Source organism: Solenopsis invicta, chromosome 10 (genome assembly GCF_016802725.1).
Source record: "Solenopsis invicta isolate M01_SB chromosome 10, UNIL_Sinv_3.0, whole genome shotgun sequence".
Taxonomy (NCBI): domain Eukaryota; kingdom Metazoa; phylum Arthropoda; class Insecta; order Hymenoptera; family Formicidae; genus Solenopsis; species Solenopsis invicta.
In genome coordinates, this window is record NC_052673.1 from 17,586,765 (window position 1) to 17,610,078 (window position 23,314).

The following is a 23,314-nucleotide window of genomic DNA, read 5'->3' on the forward strand; positions in this document are numbered from 1 at the left end:
TATTTAGGCAAATGCTGAGCAGAATTTTAACGAAGTTGAAGTATTTATATAAATTTATTTAAAAGAAAATAAAATGTTTAATGGCCTAGTCGCAAAACTTACATTGTAGATATTAAATCTAAAGTAGTTTAGCGTGCATATGTGTTATATAAAACGATTTATGCTTAATTAATTTTTCTTTTTGCTTTCACAAAATGTACACACGCACACAGTTTGCAATTAGATACTTAAGAATAAGTATAAGGGATATACGTTCGTGTTTATTATGTAGCATATATATTGTATATACACGCGCATAATGATAAAAATAAGTATCAGTCAACGATCTGTTACACGATCCGTAATTCATCAGGATAATATACTACAAGAAAAAGCGTAATACATTTATATGTATATTTTTTACAAAGAGCTCAATGTTTTATGTACAAGTTTATGAAAATTGCATAATTATTATACAATTGTTATAGAACTTACAGGTTTCAACATCGAAAATCAATTTTTGTTGTTCGATAATGAAAAATAAATAAGAGCATTTTTCTTTTCAGTAGATAAAATTATATTTCATAATTTTACTTCAAATCTTATGCTATTTCGAGATTAAAGCAAAACAATGATTAATTATCTTCTAATTATGTTACACATTTTTTCGCGTATGCTGAATGAGAAAAAATCATTCCACAGATTGACTTATATGTAAGATAGTATTGATATATCAATTGTTCTTATCGAGATATATCAATATAACATCTACAAAATATTTTGTGTATTGTTATGAGAATATTATTAGTTAACTGTTTAATTAATTAAATAATTAACTATTACATTAATATATAAACAATTCATAATTATGAAAATATATATATAATTAATATATGAAGTTTCCCTTGCTTAAAAAGGTTTCTTTTTGGACTTTTTAAGCAGGGTTAGAAAGCTGCTGAAAATTCAATATAAAAAAATTATTGGTTCAGCTGCGTTTGGAATAAAAATTGCAAATGCAAAAATATTAAAGAATAAATATGTACATGGCATTTAATTAATCTTTTTTTTAATTTTTATATATTTTTCCATTGTATTTCCATTTTATAATTTCGGAATTTTTCAAATAAATTTGTCACTAAAAATTTTTTTATTCATAGAAAAGCATGCTCATAAACATTAAGAAATAGGTTCAAAATTTGACTTTATTGTTGAATAGGAAAAATGTGCAGAAAATTATAGGAAAATGTATGGACATTTATATTAAATCTAATCATGAAGTTAAAAAAAATATCATTTATTGATGATTTTTGGCTGGTTATAAGTTTGATTTTAGAAATCTCATTCTCTAAATTTGTGAAATTAAATTCTTGTCAAAGTTGTCTATTAATAATGTAATATGTCCGGAATATATTAAAATTAGGTACATGTACATACAGAGTGCTCGAGATCACCCATACATCCTATTTGAAAACGAGGAAGGTAATTATTTTGAAAATATTACAAACAAAAGTTGTTGGGGATTAAGTAATATATTACGTGTACTTATGGATTAGGCGTCGTGAAAATCTAATTAAAGTTTAATATTTTTAAGTTAATGGAAAAACTTGTTTATTGCATATCCTTGTAGCTGACATTACAACGTTTTCGAAACACCGGGTATAAACGTTTTTTAGTTTAGATATTTCAGACTTATGAGACTTCAACAAAATTTAAGGAGGAAACCTGGTCGGATTTACACATATAACACAAAAAAGCGAGCAATATCCACGAGGTATACTTTGGATAACGCTTACGATAGTGGTACTTAAATTTTGGATAAAATCTTTGAAGTTTAAGTCATCTTATGTGATAAATATTTTAAAATATCTTTTAAAATATTTATCACATAAGATGACTTAAACTTCCAAGATGTCTTTTAGACATATTCTAGAAATATCTTGAAGATAACTTTAATAAGATATCTTGTAGATATCCACAAAACTTCTATGTTTTTTAGGTATTTAATCCCCAATAACTTTTGCTTGAAACATTTTTCAAAATAACTGCTTTCGGACACTCTGTATTTTAAATATGTAAAAAAACTGGATTTAATTTCTTTTGAAAACAAACTTTGTTTTTATTTCGTGTGAGATTTCTTTAAATTTTAAAATTAAATATACAACTTCTATACAATGCAATTTGTTTGAAATAATGCATTTTTTTTTTTTAATATCAAAATTCCAAATTTAAGCGCATTTCTATCAATATTCAATCGTAATTGGATCATAAAATTATTTAACCTAGAACAATACATTGATAAACAATTTCTCTTATTAATCGATAATAGTACAATCCTCTTCAATGGAAGTATCTAATTCTACACTTATTACATTATCATTTTTCTTCAAGTTTGCTTCATCATTATCTGATATTATCGCATCTGCATCTGTCATACTTGCATGAGTTTTCTGTGATTCCATTTGTTGCAACTCGTTACTTGGTTGCATATTTGTTTCTTGTATCTTAATATTGGAATTATTAGCAATTTCTTTATCGTTTATATCTAGAGTGTTATTTTCATCATCTTTAGTTAGTGAGTTAATGTTATCACTTACATTTTTTTCTTGCTGAAAATTGTCCGACTGATCATTAGGCGAAGCAGACAAACCAATATTGTCCAAAAAATCCGAGATAAATGGAACTGTTTGCGCCACTTCCTGAATTAATGTTTCATCTAAATCCGCTAAACTCTTTGTTTCTTCTGTCTCGATGCCGTTATCCTCGATGTGTTGCAAATAAAAGATAAACTGTTCCTGATACTTGTCGAAATTCTTGTCAGACGTGAATGGCGGGTCCAACACACTATCATCCATTTTTGCATCATGATCAGTTTTCGTTATTACGGAATAACCGATGGATTTCTCATAATCCTTGGAAACAATGTCATATACTTGAACTGCTTTGTCCACAGACAAATGTGCACTATCGTCACCAACACCACAATGTACAACAGTTTTCTTACGAAGTAACAAGTCTTTAATAATATTACTATCTTTAACTAAGTTGGATGGCTCCATGATCCGATCTTTCAGAATCTCAGCATCGGATTCAGTCTCAGACTCGTTGACGCAAATCATATCTAAAGGAATATTCATCTTTTCTTGAGGCGCTGATGTATCTTTGTCGATCGAAGGTGACGCCTCCTTTTCCGTCTTCAGAAATCTCCTCCACTCATTATACTGACGTATTGCTTTATCGTTAATATCCACTAATTGAAAAACTGTGTCACGTATATTGCAATAGAAATCCTTGATTTTTCGTTGCGCCTCTACTTGAATATTTTCAACTGCATTTACGTCAAAGAAATTGTTCATCTTTTTCTTCGCGTCACTTAAAAATTTATGAAGTTCTTGACTATATGGCGACATTACTTTACTAAAAGAAATGTCCTTTTCCAAAATCACATGTATCTCTGTTAAGGGTTGTTCCTCTGCCATACCATCATCATCACTGTTTTCCCAGGTGAGAGCAACAGGTACCACTTTATTAGCAACATTCCCATTCTTTTCAATGGGTGTCGATTTGTTTTGCTGTTCGACAACCTTGGGTTCATCATCGGAGTCGCTATCAAGATCGATTATGTTAGGTGTCAATGTCATATCTGGTTCTTTTGGCTTTGGAAGAATAAATAAGGGTTTTTTGTGATCTCTTAAACTGGGTATGGACACCATCGTGTTTGGTTTACACTGGAGCGATTGCGACGAACTCGCCTGTTGCGGCTGATACGACGTCAACTGCGACTGCGACTGCGATTGCGATGGAATGATAAGCCGAGGTTGAATGTAAGCGGCAGATCCGGAAGTATTCATAAAAGTTGTCTGATATAAGGAAGACTGCTGCTGCTGCTGGGGCTGGGGCTGCTGCTGCTGCAGTGCATTAGGCTCAAATCTCGATGGTAAGGAGGTATTCGAATTCATCACATTAGACTGTGAAAGAACGATACTTTCCGACGAGTTTAAGACTGAATTTTGTGGACTAGTCGCAGATTTTGGCGGTTCAGCCGAAAAAGATTTATCGCTTAGAAACGACATCGGACGTGGTCTGATGGGAATCGGTGGTAACGATATTCGGTTAGTAACGCCATTCGTAGATCGACTGATCGTCCTACGAGTTTGTTTACGTTTTATATCCGGCACCCCATTGGGTTTAGGTGAATACGTTTCATCTTCCTCGGAATTAGAGTCGAGCCTTCGTCGCTTACGTTTATTTCTGCTTGGACAGCACAACGATTCGTCATAATTCATCTTTTCTATGATCTCATCGGGGCTCATTTTTTTATCATGCGAAAGTATCCTAAAATTTATCACAATAGATACAAGTGTCAATAAGGTTTTCTGTTTTTACAATAGAGAGATATAATTCAATAAAAATTGATATATTTTTATAGTATTGTATTTTTGCAATACCTTCTCACTGTTTGTATGTGTTGGATTAGAGCCCAGCAAGTAGCTCTTGCACTATACAAATCACCTGGATTGCATACAAAGCATTTCCATTTTTCATCAGCTTCAATCTTCTTTCTTACTTGAGCGGAAAAATTTCTCCTTATGCATTTATAACAGAATGTGTTGCTGCAATATGAGCAACAATATAAATTGCCACCATTGGCGCACCATCTGCAGAACATATCTGTATCATCATCGCCTAAACATATACAATAAAAATATTATAGAAATACATATCCAGATACACAATGATAATGATATGTATGGTCACTGCACCAGTCGCTGAACAATCACCAGTAAATAATTATTTCAAAAATATATTAAAACAATAAAACTTTAAATAAATTGTAAATTGATATCTTTTAGATCTGATTGTAGATACAAATTTTAAATAGTTTTTACTTGATAATGTATTTTTTTTTGTTAACTCACACAGTGATCCTGAACATAAAATTACATTACCCTGTTCAAACTTGCCATCCCCATAAAAATCACGACAATTTGCACATAATAATGTACGTAGAACAGGATGTTCAAGCATGTTGTTAATTTGAGAAGGGGCAGAGCCAATGTGCACGTCACAGGCTGTACAGTGAAGTCTACGAAATCGTACAGTTGAGATCTCTAAAAAATAAAATTAAATATTTATGCTACAATGCACAATCGTCGGTTTCTCCTGTAATTCACACCCTGTGTGACAAACTCAGGCTCCAGAGTATAATTAGAAAAACTAAACTATAAACTAAAATAGCAACTACTCATAAGCCAAGGCATTCTTGTCTAGAGAGCTGACCATTGCCAAACATAAGCTTGTAGTAATTGCTCTCCTCTTGAGAGATCGTTGCAACAGCCGTGCTAGTCGCGCTGGATGCTTGATCCCGTCCTGGTGTTACTAAAAAAAAAAAGTATACACTAGATAGATAAGTAGATGGGGTTAGAATAGCTGTTCGTGGAATCATTCTACGGATACGGAAATTGCAACTTGCTCCTTAACCGTCATGCTCACCATTCTCCTTCACGTCCGTCTCTTCTTTCACTTGTACCTCGAGCATACTTGAAATATCCATAGTGCTCATTTGCGACCTCGTTTACCGAACAGCAGGAACGCACCTCCACGCACCTCTCAAAACAACACCGGGTCTACTCCGCCGCCATTTTCCTATGGGAAAATATAATCAAATATAACTACAGTTATAACAGTAAAAACCATGTAAAAGTTTTAGGTTATCGCAATGTAAGTTAATTTTAATCCCAATTTAATTAATTTTTTTAATATAAGAAAAAGATAGAAAATAAATTAAACAATTTAAAATAAATTTATATAGACGTACGCAATCGAGCTTAACCGTAAATGTAAGCGAAGTTGCCAGATTCGAGAAGGAGGTTAACACGAAAAGCAAATGGTGGGAATGCGCACAGAATGCTTTTTCATATAAAAGCGCTGTCTGCGCATCCCTACTACTTGCCTTTAGCGTACTCTCTTTCTCAATCTGACAACTATGATCGTGAGGTTATAGTAAACGTATCGACCAATCACAGTTGAACATTTCAGAACATAATCGCAATTTTGATTGTGATTGGTCTTAAGTTAAACATTTATTTGATTGTGAGAATATTTTAATCATGGTTAGATAAATAAATTTTTTAATTTTTTTAACAAAAATAAATTGTAAAAGCAAAAAATGCACTCTCATAAAAAAATATTTGTTATTTCGTACAAACTTAATTAAAAAAATAAAATATTAAATTTATTTAATGCTCTATATCGTTTTGTTATTTACAGTATCTAATTTTAAAAAATATTTTTAAATTTAAAAAAAATTAAAAGATTCTAATTTAAGGATCGGCAGAAGAAACTGTGGAGACATCTACTGCAAACAAATTTCTATTCTAACAAATTGTATATAGTTAAATATTATACAAAAATATTACAAAAATTGCAATATAATTTCAATATTTGTAATCAGAAAAATTGCCTGCATCTTTCTAAAGTGCTTCTATTTATTTAGAAAAAGAAACAAAATAAAAATTTATTTAGATATCTCACTCGATCTAGTGCAGTTGAAATGTATAATCTTATTTATTGTTTGAAGGACCAATTATCAAATTTTGCTCATTAACAATTTTAGCAATTTCTCATATAGCACAGAATATTTCTGCAATATTGTGAGAATGTTAAAAATGTTACTGCAACATTATTGAAATATTTCGAATTGTATGGACCGTTGCCTCCATTTTCAATTTTGACTGACCAATAAAATTTTAGAACAATTGCAAAACATAAAATTGATTATATTGTTTTGTTTGTCCTTGTTTATTTTTTACAAGTTATAGTGTTTATGTAAAATATAATAAACATATAAAATTAATAATTATAAATAATTTTTTAATCAGAATAATTAAAAATTAGGTTAGGAATATTCATTATTTCATAAATGATCTTATTAAATCAATTAATAATTCATTACGTTCTGTATTTATATATCCATATCCATTTTTATTTTCCATGTAATTTTTAATGATCTCGTTATTTTCCATATTTAATCTATTCACGTAATTAAAGGTTATGTTTATGATATGTATATATTATATTTTACTTTTAACATTTCGTTACTTCTATTCCTAATTCTTTCATTGTACGTTTGTCCATTCCATACCATGAATTTAAATTAAAATAATTCCCAATTTATATTTCTAAATTTAATATTTAATATTATTCCTCCTGTGCGTAGGGCCGCACGTAGCCGCTGATCCGGGGCCAATTGTAAACAGCATTCGTCCCTGCGTTTGTTGCCTTGGAGACCGAGTCTGTTTAAAAATGGCGCATGTTTTCGACTTCTCCTTGGCCGCGTTTGCGGGACAACGCAACGCGAAAAACGTGAAAAATGGACGAGAAAATCATGGACAATGCGAACTCACTTGACAAGACGGCGCGGAATCTCACCGACGATATACAGAGCATGTCAAATTACAGGGCGCTTTACAACGAGATACAAGTGCGTGACCGATAATTCGTCGCAGAACCTTGATCTGTCAAAAACGGCTCATTGCATTGCATTCCCAATTTGTCTTTCGCAGAAACTCGTCGCGTCGCCCGCTGTGGATAAGGACGATTTCAAGAACTCGCTGATGACAGCGCTCAAGGATAACGGCCTGGAAACGGAGATCCGAAACACTGTGTTTCACTGGGCACGATCGCGGGTATTCCTCAATAAACACTTCCCAATTTTAGAAAAATATAACTTGCTTAGTGTTCTTAGGTCCGTTTACATCAATGTAAATTAAACTTTAAACTCGTTTTGATTTACTCTCCATCTTTTTTCAGTTCTAATTAGAGAAATTTGGAAAGTGAGTTAAATCGAAATTAAAATTAATCTACATTAGAACCTTAGGTCAGAAAAATTTTTGGAAACTTGAGAAAAATTTTTTAATGTTTTTCCTGATTTTTTTTAGATATTACTTCTTTCGTTAATGATTTTAAGGTTTTAAAATTTTTTTCATCAATTAATTTTTCTCAAAAATAAAAAACACTAAACTTACCTAAACTTTCTTTCTTTGTAGGGTTCATTACACTCTCGGTCAGTTTCACATATACAGACAGCTGACCTGAGTTATCTAAAGAAAACTCAAATTCAATGGGAACGACGCATACAAAAATCATTGAACTCAACATGCAGCGAATTGAACATTCCTCTGGCTCGTATAAGACCCACCGTTGATAGAGAAGAGTTAGCTGAAAAATGGAATGAATTGAGCACTTATGACATCGGTAAACATTGTAGCGAATTTTAATGATGTACAATGTACTTTCTGCTTGTTTACAGGACATGCTTTTCAGATCTGTCGCAATATCGGCCACTGTACGCGCCAAAGGACTTCCTGGATGTATTGTTCTCCATACGTGATCCTTCATTCAAAAAGCAACCGTGTGTAATTATAGATTTGTATAGAAACCAGCTTTATTTGAATAAAAATATATCAAGTTCTTGCCAAACGTTTCAGAGACGAATTAAATTGGGATTTCAGTCACATACAAATTAGTGTAAAAACGCTTGCACAATTGGTACGAATCTTATCTAGTCACTTTTGTGATTTATGTACTTGAGTGTATAAATAGATTTCTCTGTGTAGAGGCGTATGTACACAGAATTAGCACAGGGAATACCATTATTGGGAATAAATCCCGATATGCCGGCCGCAGAAAATTTTTCAAATTTGGAAGCCGAGCGAACGTACATTGGCGAAAAAGTATTAAATTCGAATCATGCTCCGGTTGCTCAAGAGTTTCTTAAAAGGGGATCCCCTCGAGCATTGCGCGGTCGCATTTGGTCACTCGTTCTCGGATCTGTTATCAAAGATAATGTATGACTGATATCTTACATTTGTTGCACTAAGCTTGATTAAAATTGATGTCTCTTGATTATCAATACAGATAACTTTTTTTTCTTTTAGGACATAGAATATTATGAGGAATTGAAAAATATGGTTTTGCAATATGATATTGTGGTAGACAAACTGATAATAATGGTAATTTGTATATTTTTTTTAATTATATTGTGCTCTCTTAAGTAAAAGAAACAAAGAGTAACGTCCGTCGAGTCGATACAATTGTAGGATGTACAATTAACGGCGAGAAACGATGATCAATACTTTGTATTCGAAGACGTTTTATATAAAACAATGCTGTGCTTCTCAAGAGATTCCGAGATACTTGCACCAGTCACGACTGACAGAAGTGCCGGGGGTCAAGTGATCCACGCGGTTTTGCAAGGCAAACCAGCGACGTTGGAAAACACCTTGGTCTTTCCCCCAAGTGGTGTTATTCCGTTTCATGGATTTACGATGTATGGTAAGGAGCTGTAAAAAGCACATCATGTTTTTTCGAATCTAATTGTCAATATTTTTTTGTACCAGCTACACCATTTTGTTATTTATATGATGATCCCTGCGCTATGTATTATACTTTCCGTGCGTTCTACTTGAGATATTGGTTTCGTTTGCACACTGTATCGAGCCACGAACAAGGTATAGTTGCCCTCTGTTTACTTTTCGAACGACTACTGCAATGCCATGAACCGCATTTGTGGGCTCATTTCAAAAATATACACGTTCAACCGTGAGTTTATCTCTTTTTCATTCTGTAGTATTTTTTTTTACAATCCATTAATTTAACACGTATGCATTTTTAGCATAAAAATAGTTTTTAAATGGCTTATGAGAGGCTTCAGCGGCCATTTACCGCCTGAACAACTATTGTACCTTTGGGATTTAATTCTCGGTTATGACTCTTTGGAAATTATTCCACTGTTGGCAGTGACAATATTGAGTTTTCGAAAAGAAAATTTACTGCAAGTTAATACTCAACAGAATGTAGAGGTATGGAAATAAAAACAACTGAGTATAATTAAATTTTAAGTAAACAATATTTTAACTAAATCTATAAAAATATTAGATTTAAAAAATATCAATTAATTTGATTACTTTGAAGTTTTAAAGGTGTTAATATTTCTCTTGATTTATTTATACTAGTGACTGTTCAGCAATTGTTGCAATAATCCTATGTTTATAGGATATGTTTATCCTAATATTTATAGATATTTCTTATTTTCAGGCTGTGTTAGCAGACTTATCCTCATTAAAAGTAATGCCTTTACTACAGCTGGCTCTTCTAAAAGAATAGTGTCGCTTTACACGTGAAAGTATAAACATTTATCTCAAAATTTGTAAATTTCTTTTTTTAGGTGTTTATTACTCTTTTAGCTTCCATATTTCAGGGCTGGTCTTGTCAATTCCGATTAACTTTTATAAAAAAAATTGATTAAATTTATGAATTGCCTTAAACTATTGTGTGAAAACTTAAAATTGATCATTCTTAATTTAATTTTTTATTTTAATTTAAAAGCTATTTAATTTTAGCAATTAAAAGTATTGCATTTTACATAAATTGTAATTTATGGAAAAAGTACAAGGAAAACTAAATAATACATCAGTTTTAAGTTTTACATTTATAAATTTAATCAAGCAATTTTTAAAATTAATCAGAGTTGATAAGACTGGCTCTTATTTCGTAATTTTAATCATGAAAAAAATATGTACTGATATTGAAAAATACATATGCTATTATGTATTGAATAAATAAACGACGGACAATCTTAAAATTATTTTTTACAACAACTGTGTGATTACGAGAAAAGTATATACATATAATCACCGATATATCTGTGGGAGACTTCGAACAATGTTATCGCGAGGGAGGGATAAAGTGCGGCACCCTGAAGGGGAGGGTGGAGGGGAATTCTCCTGCTTCCGGCTGTCAACCGTAGAGTATAGAGAGCTTGTTCAGAGCTCGGTAGAGTAACCAGAGCGGTGACGCCTGGCTCCTGTCGTTCTTTCGTGTTTCATTGCCGATCCCATTCCGGATACTCGGTGCGGAATACGCGTCAGAGATTGGCGCGCGTGGACGCGCCTCGATTTGCGAATCGTGAGTATCTAATCGTGATTATTCTATCGTTCTTGTCGCCGATTTACATGTCGCTGCTGTCAGCGTCATTGCGGCAACGCCAAGCGGCCGATCTACGGCCCCCACACGTCGCACGAAGGGTAGTAGGGTGGTTCTCCACCCCCGAATTATTAGTCACGCACACGGCTCTGCGCTCAGGCACTGCTGCTGCTCAGGCGACGAATCGCGTCGGCGTCGTTCGCTTGTTGTCACCGACGCCGTTGATGCCCGGCCTCGCGAGAGAGGGACTCCGGCGTCGATCTCTCCCTACCATTATCCACGTCGCGAGAGCAACGCCCAGCGAATTATTCGCATGTGTTCGAGTGTCCCTGCGCGAAATCTCGATTGAGAGACGAAGTTTTCTCGCGAGAGTCTCTCTTTAAAGCTTCCGCGGACGCTCGCCTTTGTCCCGCCTCCCAACTTGTGCCTGTATGTCTCTTAAAAAAATTGTAACACTTTTTACACATACACATATGTTGCGGCAGATATTTTACGTCTTTCAATACATCGCACGATTTTTCAATGTTCAGATAGAGTAGATAATATCCGATTATATCCAACGTTCCGAAATTCGCTATTAATTTCGCTCGAAATTTCAATGTAACTTGGTCTTTTTTCTTTCAGGTTACATGATTTAATTGGACCGGACATTTAAATCGAGTCAGCAGTGTCAAAATGGCTTGGCGTTTCAAAGCGTCCAAATACAAAAATGCAGCACCGATCGTTCCCAAGCCGGAGGCTTGTATTCGGGATCTCTCTGTGGGATCATATCAAACCTATGGGAATAACATAACAGCATCTGCGGCGTTCATGGCATTCAATGTTGATCATAATGGTATCACATTTATCTTGAACAAGCTTATTCTTTTAATTAAGTTTAATTTATTCATATTTATTTATTATTCTTTAAACAAAATTATTCTTATTTCCAAAGGATCCAGTTTAGCGGTATTGCCGCTAGAAGATTGTGGCAGGAAGAGCAAGACTATGCCACTGCTTCACGCGCACGCAGATACTGTGACGGATATGGATTTTTCACCATTTCACGATGGCTTACTTGCGACCGGGTCTCAAGATTGTCTCGTGAGCATCTTAAAATTTCTTTTTCAACAAACCATAAAATAAGGAAATGTAAAGGGCTATTTAAAAAATTTTGATTGTATAAAATTAGGTAAAGTTATGGCATATCCCAGAAAGTGGCTTGGAAGAATCATTGTGCAACCCAGAATGCACATTTTCGCATCGCCAACGTAGAGTGGAAACAGTATGCTGGCATCCTTCTGCCGAACATCTTCTGACCACTGCATCGTTCACCAATCTCTCGCTTTGGGATGTTCTCTCACAACAGGAATTATTTTGTAAATTCTTCTATAATTTATTAACTTAATATTATACAATATTTTTCTATACAATTCAAAACACATATAGCAGACAATAATATTGTACGACAATATTGAACATCTAGGGGCTGCTTTACTCTCATTTATGAAATTAATATTCCTTGCAGCTAATAGCGATCATACCGAAGTAATTCAATGTGTAAGTTGGAAAGAGGACGGTACCGTTTTAGCGACAGCTTGCAAAGACAAACAACTGAGGATTATAGATCCACGCGCCTCGACGTGTATCGTCAATTCATGCTCGAGCCACCAAAGTATTAAAGATTCCAGAATAGTCTGGCTAAACGGCGATAGATTACTCACAACAGGATTTGATGCAGCAAGACTTCGTCAAGTTTACATTAGGGACTTGAGGCACTTAAGTGAGCCAGTGAAAACGTTGGAATTAGATTGTAGTACTGGGTAAATATGAATTGAGTTTAGTCTCTCTATTTGGAAAGGCTTGAGATATATTTAATTAGACAAACTAATCATCAAGATAATTTGTGTACATATTATATGTTGTAGTATTTTGATGCCGCTCTTCGATTCCGATACAAATATGCTATTTCTCGCTGGCAAAGGAGACACCACTATCATGTATATGGAAGTTACGGATAGAGATCCTTATCTGGTAGAAGGGATTCGTCACAGCGGCGATCAAACTAAAGGAGTATGCCTGGTTCCTAAACGTGCATTGAATGTAATGCAGGCTGAAGTTAACAGGTTGTTACAGCTCACCTCCAACATGGTGATTCCTATTATGTATCAAGTTCCACGAAAAGTAAGTTGTATTATATACTACTTATATATAAACTGCCACATCTAAAACACATTTAAACTGTTTAATAAATATTAAATTTTAGACATACAGAGACTTTCATGCGGACATTTATCCAGATACAACTGGTTCCGTTGCTCAAAATAATGCAACAGCATGGTTTAAGGGCCATAATGTACCTGTACCAAAGATATCGCTAGATCCTGCCAAAAGAAACAAAGGCGAAGAGCTGATAACTGTGAGTAAACACTTTAACAAATGCTATGGAAATTCTCATATCGCTCTTAATCGTGGCATACATTTGAGGTAGCTTTGATTGTTAAAAAAAAACTTGTTTGCTTATTTGTACATATCAGTTACATGATTGCTTTAAATTTAATTCATCAATCACTGCATGCTTTTCACCATCATAATGTTTTCTTGCATTATCATCTTACTTCCTCCAAAATTACGGATTTTGAGAATAAATATTGGATTATGATATTTATGTATTTACTTCGAACAATACTTGTTTTAATATATATATTTTTAAATTAATTTTATGTTACATTCTAAAATTAGAATATGAAAAAAGTTTGAGAGAGAGAGATGGTGTCATTTATTTTATACAAAACAGTTATTTTGTTTGCAGAAGTATCACATTATAATTTTATTTAAAAATTGCTAAATATACAAGCTGATTTTATATAATGAATCTTTGCAATGTACTTTTTATGATAAAATGCTAAATCATTCAGTGCTGATACAACATTATATATTGAATTATATATTATAAGTATAAGAGTTCAGTAGAATATAATTTAAGAAATTTTTTATTACATAATATTTTATATCTTTATCTTGGTTTGCAGGAATTCATATTTATTGAATTATTTGATTATTACTAATTTTGTACATTTATTTTGCGCTATTCAGTTTTTTTCTCTATATTCTGTGTATATTTTTTTTCACATTTCAGATATCCAATATATGTTTTATAATTTATACATTAGCACCATTCAAACTATTATTCCTGGCACGTGTAATATAAGTGGCAATTGATGTTGTAGCTTATTCAGTGTAAGTAATAGTATGAAATGTGTAACATTTGTATTGTCTATGTATAGCCATGAGATATAATCTTTATAAATTTACTTTCAACAAAATTAATCACAAGATTACTTATTTGAAGCTTTAATTGAAGCTTATTTCTATCTTTTTTATTATATTGCTGTCTATTTTGTACAAAAATGCGAGCCATGTGTGTACATACGTATGTGAAAATAATGTGAATTGCTAATTATTGTTATTAAAGTATCGCATCGATTATGCATAATGTATATTGAAAGTGCAAAGTATCGGATGGTGTAGTTTGATTTGCATGCGGTTTGCGGTCATTAAGGAATTTACCGTACCTCCAGGTACACAAAGGAAACTTAGCGGTGCTCAAAGATAATCAGCGCGAAATTAAAGTAGAACAAACGAACCGGCCGCCGAAGCCCTTGATCATTACCGCACCAAAAGGATTTTCGAAAGCGCAAAGCAACGTAAATGAAAATGACAACAATTTGGAAAATGATACCGAGAAGATTGAAGAATTGAAAAAGCCGTCCGAGGCAGAAGAAGAAAAGACCAAGATACAAAACGGGGGACAAACCGTTCCACCGAAACCTTTACCGAGAGCATCAAGAACCAACAGTATCTCCGAGGAGGAACCAAAACCAGTGGCACGTCCTCGTACATCGCCAAATCCTGGATCAGTAGTTACATCAGTGAATCCTAACGCAATCGGCGGATATAAGGTTATAATTAACTTAAAAAAGAAATTAATATTACGTAGAGGGTATCTAATTTCTGTAATAACGCGTGACATTTTTGCATGTGGCTAGTTTCCTCCTGTATCATTCATATCATCATTTTCATATCATTACTAACAGTCGATACAACAATTCTTAAAAAATAGTGACATAAATAAAAATTTCCTTATTTTTTTTCTTTTAATTTTAGCCTCGACTTGGTCCTAAACCGTTCCAAGCAAAGTCCAGCAGTCAGGAATTTTCATTTGACAAGGTCTTTTCTGTACCACTTGCACCGAATAATGACAGCAACACTAATGGTTATCAGAATGAAATTAACAATACTGCAGAGCATAATACAGAAGTGGATAAGTCACCGACCTTAACACCTAATGAGCGAACAAAGGATGCGGAAAATGGCAAGAGTGACTCAAGCTCCATTGAGGAAGATGCTAATTCGAGTGACTCTGGTTACAAGCCAAAAACACCAAGTACTGCGGAAAGACGCAAAGTGTTTGAGACAAAAGTGAAAGACGAATCGCCCGAGAACGAGGATTTTGCTAATTTCGAACGTGGTACAAACAGAAACTCAATCGCTGAAAGGCGGCGCCTTTATGAGAGTCGATCTGTGTCTGTTACTGATGGAAATTTGGCAGAGAAGGCGATGGGTTCGCCGACCATGCTGAGACGAAGAGATTCCTTCAAAGCGAAGAGCGAGGTGATTAAGGAAGACGAAACGAAGAAGAATATTCCTATGCTACGGCAGCAGAGCATGGATCCCAAATTGGAAAAGGTAGAACCTGTTGTGACGCCAGCCTCAAAAAGAACATCAACAGTTTTCGGTAAGAGTTTGCAACACGTTTTGAATGTTGTTTTCCACACGTGTCGTTTAATGCAAATTCCTCTATCGTTACGTAGGAAAAGTATCCAAATTTCGACACTTGAAAGGTACTCCAGGACACAAATCTACCCACATTGAGAATATACGCAATATCAGTCGCCAAATATCTGGCGAATGTGATGGCTTTCATGGTAAAATTATTTTTTTCTCTAATAAGACAAGATCTAAGGGAGAGTTTTAGATGAATATGATGACACCATTTTATAAATTTGCAGCTAATCCCGATCGAGTGGCTGTACCTTTGAGTGGCCTAGGTGGAAAGATTGCAGTATTAGAATTGAAGAAAACTGGAAGGCTGCCTGATGGAGTTATGCCAGCATTAGTCCATGGCGCGACTGTAATGGACTTTCAGTGGGATCCATTTGATAATCAACGACTAGCAGTTGGTAAAGTATAGAAAATTGAAAATTATAACAAAAAAAAGAAATATATTATTTCATCAGATTTAAAAAAGATTAATATAATTTGCTCATGTGTATTAGCTTGCGACGACGGAATAATTCGTTTATGGAAAATACCTGAGTCTGGTTTGACGGAACCGACGAACGAACCAAAACACATCATAGAAGCCCATACCGATAAGATTTATCTGATTAAATTTCATCCACTTGCATCAAATGTTCTTACATCCGCTTCGTACGATATGACTGTCAAAATCTGGGATTTGTCGCTCTTATCTTCTACCGAGAATGCAGTGGCGAAGATCACTTTAATTGGTCATACTGATCAGATATTTAGCTTAGCATGGTCTCCGTGCGGTCAGTATCTCGCCAGCTCATGCAAGGACGGTAAACTACGAATCTATAAACCTCGATCGAGCGACGTTCCTGTGAAAGAAGGAAAGGGACCGGTCGGAACGAGAGGCGCGAGAGTTGTGTGGGCACTCGAAGGCAGATATCTCGTTGTAATGGGCTTTGATAAGTAAGTACAATGAAGAATTACATGTTTTGTTCACATATAATGAAAAGAAATATACAGCGAAAGCAACGATCATAATCTACTTTTTTTCAGAGTTTCTGAAAGACAAATTTACGTATTTAAAATGGATAATTTGAACACTCCTTTGAATACTGTCGGATTGGACGTTTCGCCTGCTATATTAATGCCATATTATGACGAAGATAGTTCCACGCTTTTCCTAACCGGACGTGTAAGATTTTTTTTACATTCAATTTTAATTAACATGAGAAGTTTACAATAATCTAGTTTTTTTTTAACATTTTTAGGGTGATTCTACAATATATGCATTTGAAGTAACCGAGGAAGCTCCATATTGCTGCCCATTGAGTCATCACAGATGCAGTAGTTTACACCAGGGCTTATCATTCCTTCCAAAAAATAAGTGCGATGTGGCCAGCGTGGAATTTGCTTCCGCTTTAAGGCTAACAAATAACACAATAGAACCTTTAAGCTTCACTGTGCCGCGTATAAAGGTACATACTACGCACGATTAATATATATAATATGAAATCAATGAGAAGAAAGCACTGATACATATTTTTTTTGTTTCAATTAGACTGAATTATTCCAAGACGATCTCTTTCCTCCAACTAAAGTTATCTGGAAACCGACTTTATCAGCGTCAGAGTGGTTTAGTGGTGGCAATAAACAACCATCTAGAATGAGCCTTAAACCGCCTGGTATGGATAATTGTAAGTAAAAGATACTATATTGTGTGTGTATGTATATGTATATGTGTATATATATATATATATATATATATATATATATATATATATATAATGAGATGAGAGTAAGAATGCCTGTTACATGCGAGTTTTTATTCACAGTAACTGAGAATCAATCCCAAAGTGTAGTTACACCTCCTCAAATTGCAACCAAACCATCACCGACCCCTTTTGGTATTACTACACAACCTTTCAATAGATTAGGATGGAATCCAGACATTAAAGCAAAACAAGAAGAGGTGAGACAATAATTGAATTTATGTATTTTGCATGTACTTTATAAATGGATGTAAAAAATTGGTGTAAAAAAATTTCTTATGAGATATAATCGCACATAATATCAGACTTCATTGAGGAATAAAATCACGATTGGACGGATGCATGTATAAGCTTTAACATTGATATGTAGTTTTCTAATGTGATTTGCAACATTGTAAAATGTGATAAATTAGAGCTACATAAATTATTTTTTGATTGATGGTATTATTCAATAATGTAAAATGTGATGCATCAAATAGTATTTGAAAAAAATGCTTTGAAACTATCGACGATTTCCTATACTATTAAAATTCCTATTGTGAGGAATCTTGCTTCCATGTGATATCATGTTTGAGCATATTGTGTGGTATATGTGCATCAGATCCAGAAAACTATGAGCCATTTTGTGGGAGATGTCATCCAGTGTTCATTAGAACAAGATCATATGGAAGGTGTCGAGGAACATGAATGGGTAACTTATTTGTTGTGTCATAATTCAGTTTTTGAGTAGTAGTTTATTTATCGTGTAGTGGTTTAATAATTCTTTGTATTCTCAATAGTTATATATACTTTATGTGAGTGTACAATCGCAATATCTTTCTTTGCATTTCAATAAAAATAGCAGTAAGAAGTATTTAAGTTTTCAAGTTGCAAGAAAATTTATATAAAATTTATTTACAATAATTGACGATGATTAACATTACAACTTGTTATTTTAGGACGAGTGAAAATTGAAGACTTGTGGATAGATGCAAACTGATAAGGTAAAAATCTAAACGTAGTTGTTTGAGCCGCGTAAATTATTCATAAGTTAGAATTATATATCGCGCGAATGGCAAGAATATCGCAGTGTTACTGTGTATAGAGTGAGAGACAGTTGTATCTGAGATATATACTTCCAACGATTTTCTTTTGCGGAGGAAGTAAAAGATAAGTACAGTGTTTTATATCAATTTACAACAAGTAATACTCATTTTTTCATAAATCTAGCTTAAGATTTTGTAAACGCATTTTTCAATGCATAGAAGTAAGAATTCAGGCCTTGTTGAATCACATTAATTTAAAGTGAAAAGATAAACGAAGTAAATGACACAAGAGATTTTTTAATCTGGCGTGATCAATGCAATATTTGATAGCGCAGTGTCGATATGATAACACTGTCCTTATAAAACCAAAATGCGTGATTATAGCTCTAGTCCCAAATCATTTTTCCTTAATCGCTAATTTGTCTCACTTATATATTTCTAGCTACAAATAATTCTATAGCAGTCTATAATATATTCACGGTAGAGATTATATTAGATGTAGGATATGCTTAATTATTCTCAAGAGATTTGAGAAATTTATAATACAATTTGACAATAGTTTCATTCATCTATTTAATGAATATGGGTTTGGAATTTCAGTGGATGAGTAATTCTAAGAACAAATATGCTAGTATATTCATTACGCTTTTCAGTATCGAGTGTGAATGATATCAATTGTGTCAGAGACAATTATTGACGAGTATTTAATTATTCGCTATATATTGAGCATTAGAATGACCAATTTCCCATGTAAACGAGAAAAAAAATCGCAACATGTGCCATTTGTGAAGCGACAGACATGACATCCACTTTGTCGTTAATAAGAAAGAGAAAAACAGTATTACATCCAATATTATTAGGTCTTTAAAGTAATTTATTTCGCGATGAAGTTAACATTCCTTATTAACTTATTTAACTGCCACACAGTGCCAGATTTATCTTCATTTCGGCAATGCCAGGTGTCAATAATGGTCTCAATGTATATGTCATAATAATAATATAATCTGTCATCGTATATGTGTGATAATAGAGCAAATGATAGTTTCGTCGCAGAATTATGGAGCAGAGGTTTTTTACGATATTTCCTTGTACGCACATGCAAAAAAAAAACATACAAAATAACTAATAAATACAACGCGTAAATAAGTAGTCGTAAGACAGTATTTTAATTAGTATGGCGAAATATACTTCAATTTATGTCTCGATTGATGAGCATTAAACACTCTGCAAGATTCAAACAATATTAAATAGTAAAGAATGACTGATCTTTTTTACAATAATCCTTATCAAAATATTGACTATAACAATTGGCGATTTATTAAGCGATAATGTTTCCGATACGAATATTCAGAACAGAATATTTCATCTCGTTTTTATACGTGTTTTTACAAGCTAGTCATAAAAAAATGGTGGTACTATGTGCCTCCAAAAACAAATTTTGTAATTGGTGGTAAAACGCCAAATTTTCTTTATGAAAAACTTAGTAATGATAATTATATGTATATATAACTTCTTTGTTATTTTTCATATCTTGGCACACGAATACATTTGAACATAGTGCCAAAAATCTATTATGAACAGTTTTTTGTATCTTGCACTTTTTAGACCTGTAAGGTGTTCCAAAACATTCGAAAGTATTAAGAAATTTTCTATGTGTCAAAGAAAATACCTAACACGAAATTCGATTTGTCGCTGCCATTTATATCTTATTCGTATTACTGACTTTATACTGTACTACGAAAAGAAATACGTTAGTGTTGCATATCTTAATATAAATCTTTATTTGTTTATTCGTATGTTACACATCACGCACAATTACAATCCAGATTTGTAACCATTTTGTAGTTTTCAAACAAGCTCTATTCGTTTATGACCAGATTTATGAATACTAAAAGCGCGATTTTTTACAGCACGAGATTTGAGATGTAGGTGCAAAAAAAAAATATACGAGACTGAATGTTTCATGCCACTCGATCTCGTGCCTTGTAAATCAGTGCTATCTAAATAATTTTATCATATAGTGATGTATCTTTATATCTCAATCTTATAACGTTCATGTAACTCAGCTATAAAATCTTTTTATTAAAAATTTTAATCATATCTGATTCTTAAGTACCCTCTATTTAACAAGTATATATAATCGTATATATCATAAATATATAAAATAAAAAATTTTTAATATATTAAAATTTATACATATCTTACTATTATGATTCGGACATCAATGAATTCAGAAAGCATGTGGAATGTTTTTTTATTGTGAATACGTAATTTTTTATAATCGCGTTATTTACTATATATGGTATATGCACTTTTATAATATTCCGCCAGCAATAATTTTTGTTTTCACCATTTTTACGCAATATATGCAGAGACATAATAAAAATAAATACAATATTATATTAATCATCTAGTATAGCCAACGCGATCTCTGGGAATCAATCTGAGTTCAGCGCCGTATTTAAGAAATACATTTCCTGAAAGCATAAATTGTACGATTGATACTCGTGTACTTTAAAATAAAGACTCTGCGATATATATTGTAACATCTACCTGCAGTTTGTTGAGGATTAATTCCTATGCCATCGTCTGTAATTATGGCTGATGTAGCTGGAGGCACTCTAAATTCCTCAGCAGCAAACTTTAATACGGCAGTAAACGGAGTGTTTTCTGGTACACTAAGTCTGCAATTAATAAAATATTACATGTGTCTTATCTCACAAGATGCTGAAGAAATTATATAATGCCAAAAGAAATATTGTCATGTAAATGTATAAAGTGAATATACATATATTTCTTGCAACATATTTTAAATGTTTCTAAATACAGGATTTGGCAATTATTTCGTTAACAAAACAGATTCACAAGCAATACAAAATATTTTATTCTATTTGTAAATATTACATTGTAGAACGATACAAAGTATATTTTATATTTCATATTACAAACATTAGAAGTCTAGAAAATCATTTAAAAATGTCTGCTTCAACGCTACTCCATATCTCACTGTCTGGTTGAGTCTTAACAGTGGATATTCTATTACAGACTTGTTCACGAATTACGCGAGGGCCGTTTAACAAAACTTTCACTATTTGGCAGAGATGTTTGTACACAAATTTAAAATCTGAACACCATTTTCCATCCATAAGATACATGTTTCGGCCAAAGTAGAATACTGCATCGACAAAATCTATGCAAAACTGAGTGCTGTCGCAAAGTAATCTTAAGAGTAATTTCTTCTCAGTATCGGCTAAAGCGACGCATATCTCAGGATCATAGTTGGTTAGCTTCGAGGTGAAAGTTTGTACAACCAATTTTTTTATTGTATCATCATGCGATTCAACCGTCAAGTGTACCAATCTTGAAACGTGACCATCGTTTAACATCTTATTTATGCATTCCATTACTTCATCTCGATCGCCATTAGCTATTGCCATCTGCCACGACATAATTAACGCCTCATCTTCCATGCAAGACAGTGGCACTCCTAATTCTTTTAAAGATTCTATAATCATATTTGTGGCAATAGAGTTGCTTATCATCTGATTCAGAAAGTCATTTAATCTGTTCTGTCCAAAATGTTGAGTATACAGTTTCAGATACTCGTCTACTATCTCTGTAGAAATATGACTATCCTTCATATAACATTCTAATAATAGGTCGCAGGCTTTTTCCAGATCGGAGCATGTAATGTTCTGATTCTGCCGAAATAACTTTCGCTTTAGCTTTTGATGTAAACATTTCTCGAAAGGCAACTGTTTGTTTTCAGCCTGCACTTTGGCAACGGCGGCTTCAACGAAACGAGCACAATTGAAAGCTTGTGTTATATTTTGTACAGTCATTTGTTCACTAACAGTTGGACTCTGCAATAGCGCGAGAAACGCGTCGATGGTCTTAAAAATGTCAGAACCGGCGGCTTGCATTCTTAAATTTATTCTAAGCGCAATTAAGGCATCATAAAGCCACTTACACTTTGAATGGCAGATTGGGATCGGATGTGAGAGTAATTTTAAATGTGACTTTGGACCTGTAACACATTAAATTTTGCATCAAAACGTTGTACGATACCTTTTGCTTAAACTAATACAAAACATATGGTACCTTTTCTCATATCATATTTACAGTTTCTGTTTTAACTTTACGTTTATTAAAATTGTGATAGAAGAAGGGAAGATACGTACGCCATAATCGCTCACACGTAGAATCAAGATTGTATAAAATATGACAAATAATAACAGTCGTTCCAAATTGAAGTCTTTGCAATTGATTACAATCCAAAACTTGCAACCTAACCTCTACAAACGATGGATTGGCAACCATTGACTGTGAAATAAAAAAACAAGTATACCAATTTTATGAGAGCAACGCATCTGGTGGCACTTTGCATAACTACAATTGATAGACAAATGCAACGATGTTATCAACATATTTATAATAGATATTTCAGAATATATTTTTTTAATATTAATTATTAAAAAATTGATCGATTTAATTTGATATTATTTCTAGTTTATGATTATGTTTTCTGACTTTTGACGCAGTTTATAAAACTAAATAAAATAAATGAATAAAGCTAAAAATGTATTTAACATTTTTATATAAAAATATTATTAAGCAAGACTTAATTTAGGTCATAATTGATACTTCTCTACTTGTGTAAAATATTTTATTAATTTCTTAAATTGTGGAAAATAAATTGTATAGTTTTATCGTTTTGATATTCTTCTTTGAGAATTTAAATTTTTATAACTTGTCCTCGCTTGC

General features: G+C 33.1%; 4 protein-coding genes and 2 long non-coding RNA genes across 17 annotated transcripts; 2 read left to right on the plus strand and 4 right to left on the minus strand.

Moving 5' to 3' along the window:
* Positions 1–374: 374 nt before the first annotated feature.
* On the minus strand, positions 375–5,921 carry LOC105197759. 5 transcript variants are annotated; one of them, XM_011164280.3, is made up of 7 exons: positions 5,795–5,921; positions 5,470–5,622; positions 5,257–5,355; positions 4,926–5,087; positions 4,425–4,662; positions 2,574–4,311; positions 375–2,480 (listed from the first exon to the last, which is right to left on the minus strand). In XM_011164280.3, the coding sequence occupies exons 2-7, from the start codon at positions 5,537–5,539 to the stop codon at positions 2,292–2,294; spliced, it is 2,496 nt and encodes an 831-aa protein (XP_011162582.1). In that variant the 5' UTR covers positions 5,540–5,622; positions 5,795–5,921; the 3' UTR covers positions 375–2,291. The 5 variants fall into 5 exon arrangements, with proteins under 5 accessions (XP_011162582.1, XP_011162580.1, XP_039310278.1 ...); XM_011164278.3 differs by having other exon boundaries at positions 375–4,311; XM_039454344.1 differs by having other exon boundaries at positions 375–4,311; positions 5,810–5,880.
* A 1,362-nt stretch (positions 5,922–7,283) lies between these two features.
* Positions 7,284–10,637, plus strand: LOC105197758 (TBC1 domain family member 19). The gene is made up of 11 exons (XM_011164277.3): positions 7,284–7,459; positions 7,542–7,664; positions 8,025–8,232; positions 8,302–8,389; positions 8,466–8,526; positions 8,595–8,825; positions 8,916–8,990; positions 9,078–9,312; positions 9,378–9,579; positions 9,653–9,839; positions 10,075–10,637. Exons 1-11 carry the CDS (start codon positions 7,349–7,351, stop codon positions 10,141–10,143), a joined length of 1,590 nt encoding a protein of 529 aa, XP_011162579.1. The 5' UTR covers positions 7,284–7,348; the 3' UTR covers positions 10,144–10,637.
* LOC120358782 lies at positions 7,505–8,361 on the minus strand. Its single transcript, XR_005575638.1, has 3 exons — positions 8,271–8,361; positions 8,004–8,196; positions 7,505–7,616 (listed from the first exon to the last, which is right to left on the minus strand). It is a non-coding gene; the product is annotated as an uncharacterized LOC120358782 (long non-coding RNA).
* On the minus strand, positions 8,980–10,896 carry LOC120358781. The gene is made up of 2 exons (XR_005575637.1): positions 10,675–10,896; positions 8,980–9,320 (listed from the first exon to the last, which is right to left on the minus strand). It is a non-coding gene; the product is annotated as an uncharacterized LOC120358781 (long non-coding RNA).
* Positions 10,788–20,650, plus strand: LOC105197757 (coronin-7). Of its 5 annotated transcripts, none has more exons than XM_026131580.2 (18): positions 10,788–10,944; positions 11,587–11,797; positions 11,897–12,045; positions 12,134–12,320; positions 12,470–12,764; positions 12,870–13,125; positions 13,208–13,360; positions 14,523–14,903; positions 15,109–15,739; positions 15,816–15,929; positions 16,014–16,184; positions 16,281–16,719; positions 16,810–16,948; positions 17,025–17,231; positions 17,315–17,450; positions 17,589–17,725; positions 18,127–18,216; positions 18,464–20,650. In XM_026131580.2, the coding sequence occupies exons 2-18, from the start codon at positions 11,638–11,640 to the stop codon at positions 18,470–18,472; spliced, it is 3,654 nt and encodes a 1,217-aa protein (XP_025987365.2). In that variant the 5' UTR covers positions 10,788–10,944; positions 11,587–11,637; the 3' UTR covers positions 18,473–20,650. The 5 variants fall into 5 exon arrangements, with proteins under 5 accessions (XP_025987365.2, XP_039310007.1, XP_039310008.1 ...); XM_039454072.1 differs by lacking the exon at positions 10,788–10,944 and adding an exon at positions 11,005–11,063; XM_011164274.3 differs by lacking the exon at positions 10,788–10,944 and adding an exon at positions 11,153–11,391.
* Positions 20,651–20,787: 137 nt separating this feature from the next.
* LOC105197756 (ubiquitin-fold modifier 1) lies at positions 20,788–22,902 on the minus strand. Of its 4 annotated transcripts, none has more exons than XM_011164273.3 (4): positions 22,732–22,878; positions 22,521–22,577; positions 21,104–21,234; positions 20,788–21,027 (listed from the first exon to the last, which is right to left on the minus strand). In XM_011164273.3, the coding sequence occupies exons 1-4, from the start codon at positions 22,734–22,736 to the stop codon at positions 20,957–20,959; spliced, it is 264 nt and encodes an 87-aa protein (XP_011162575.1). In that variant the 5' UTR covers positions 22,737–22,878; the 3' UTR covers positions 20,788–20,956. The 4 variants fall into 4 exon arrangements, with proteins under 4 accessions (XP_011162575.1, XP_011162574.1, XP_039310010.1 ...); XM_039454076.1 differs by lacking the exon at positions 20,788–21,027 and adding an exon at positions 21,500–22,413 and having other exon boundaries at positions 22,732–22,815; XM_011164272.3 differs by lacking the exon at positions 22,732–22,878 and having other exon boundaries at positions 22,521–22,615.
* Positions 22,903–23,314: the final 412 nt, after the last annotated feature.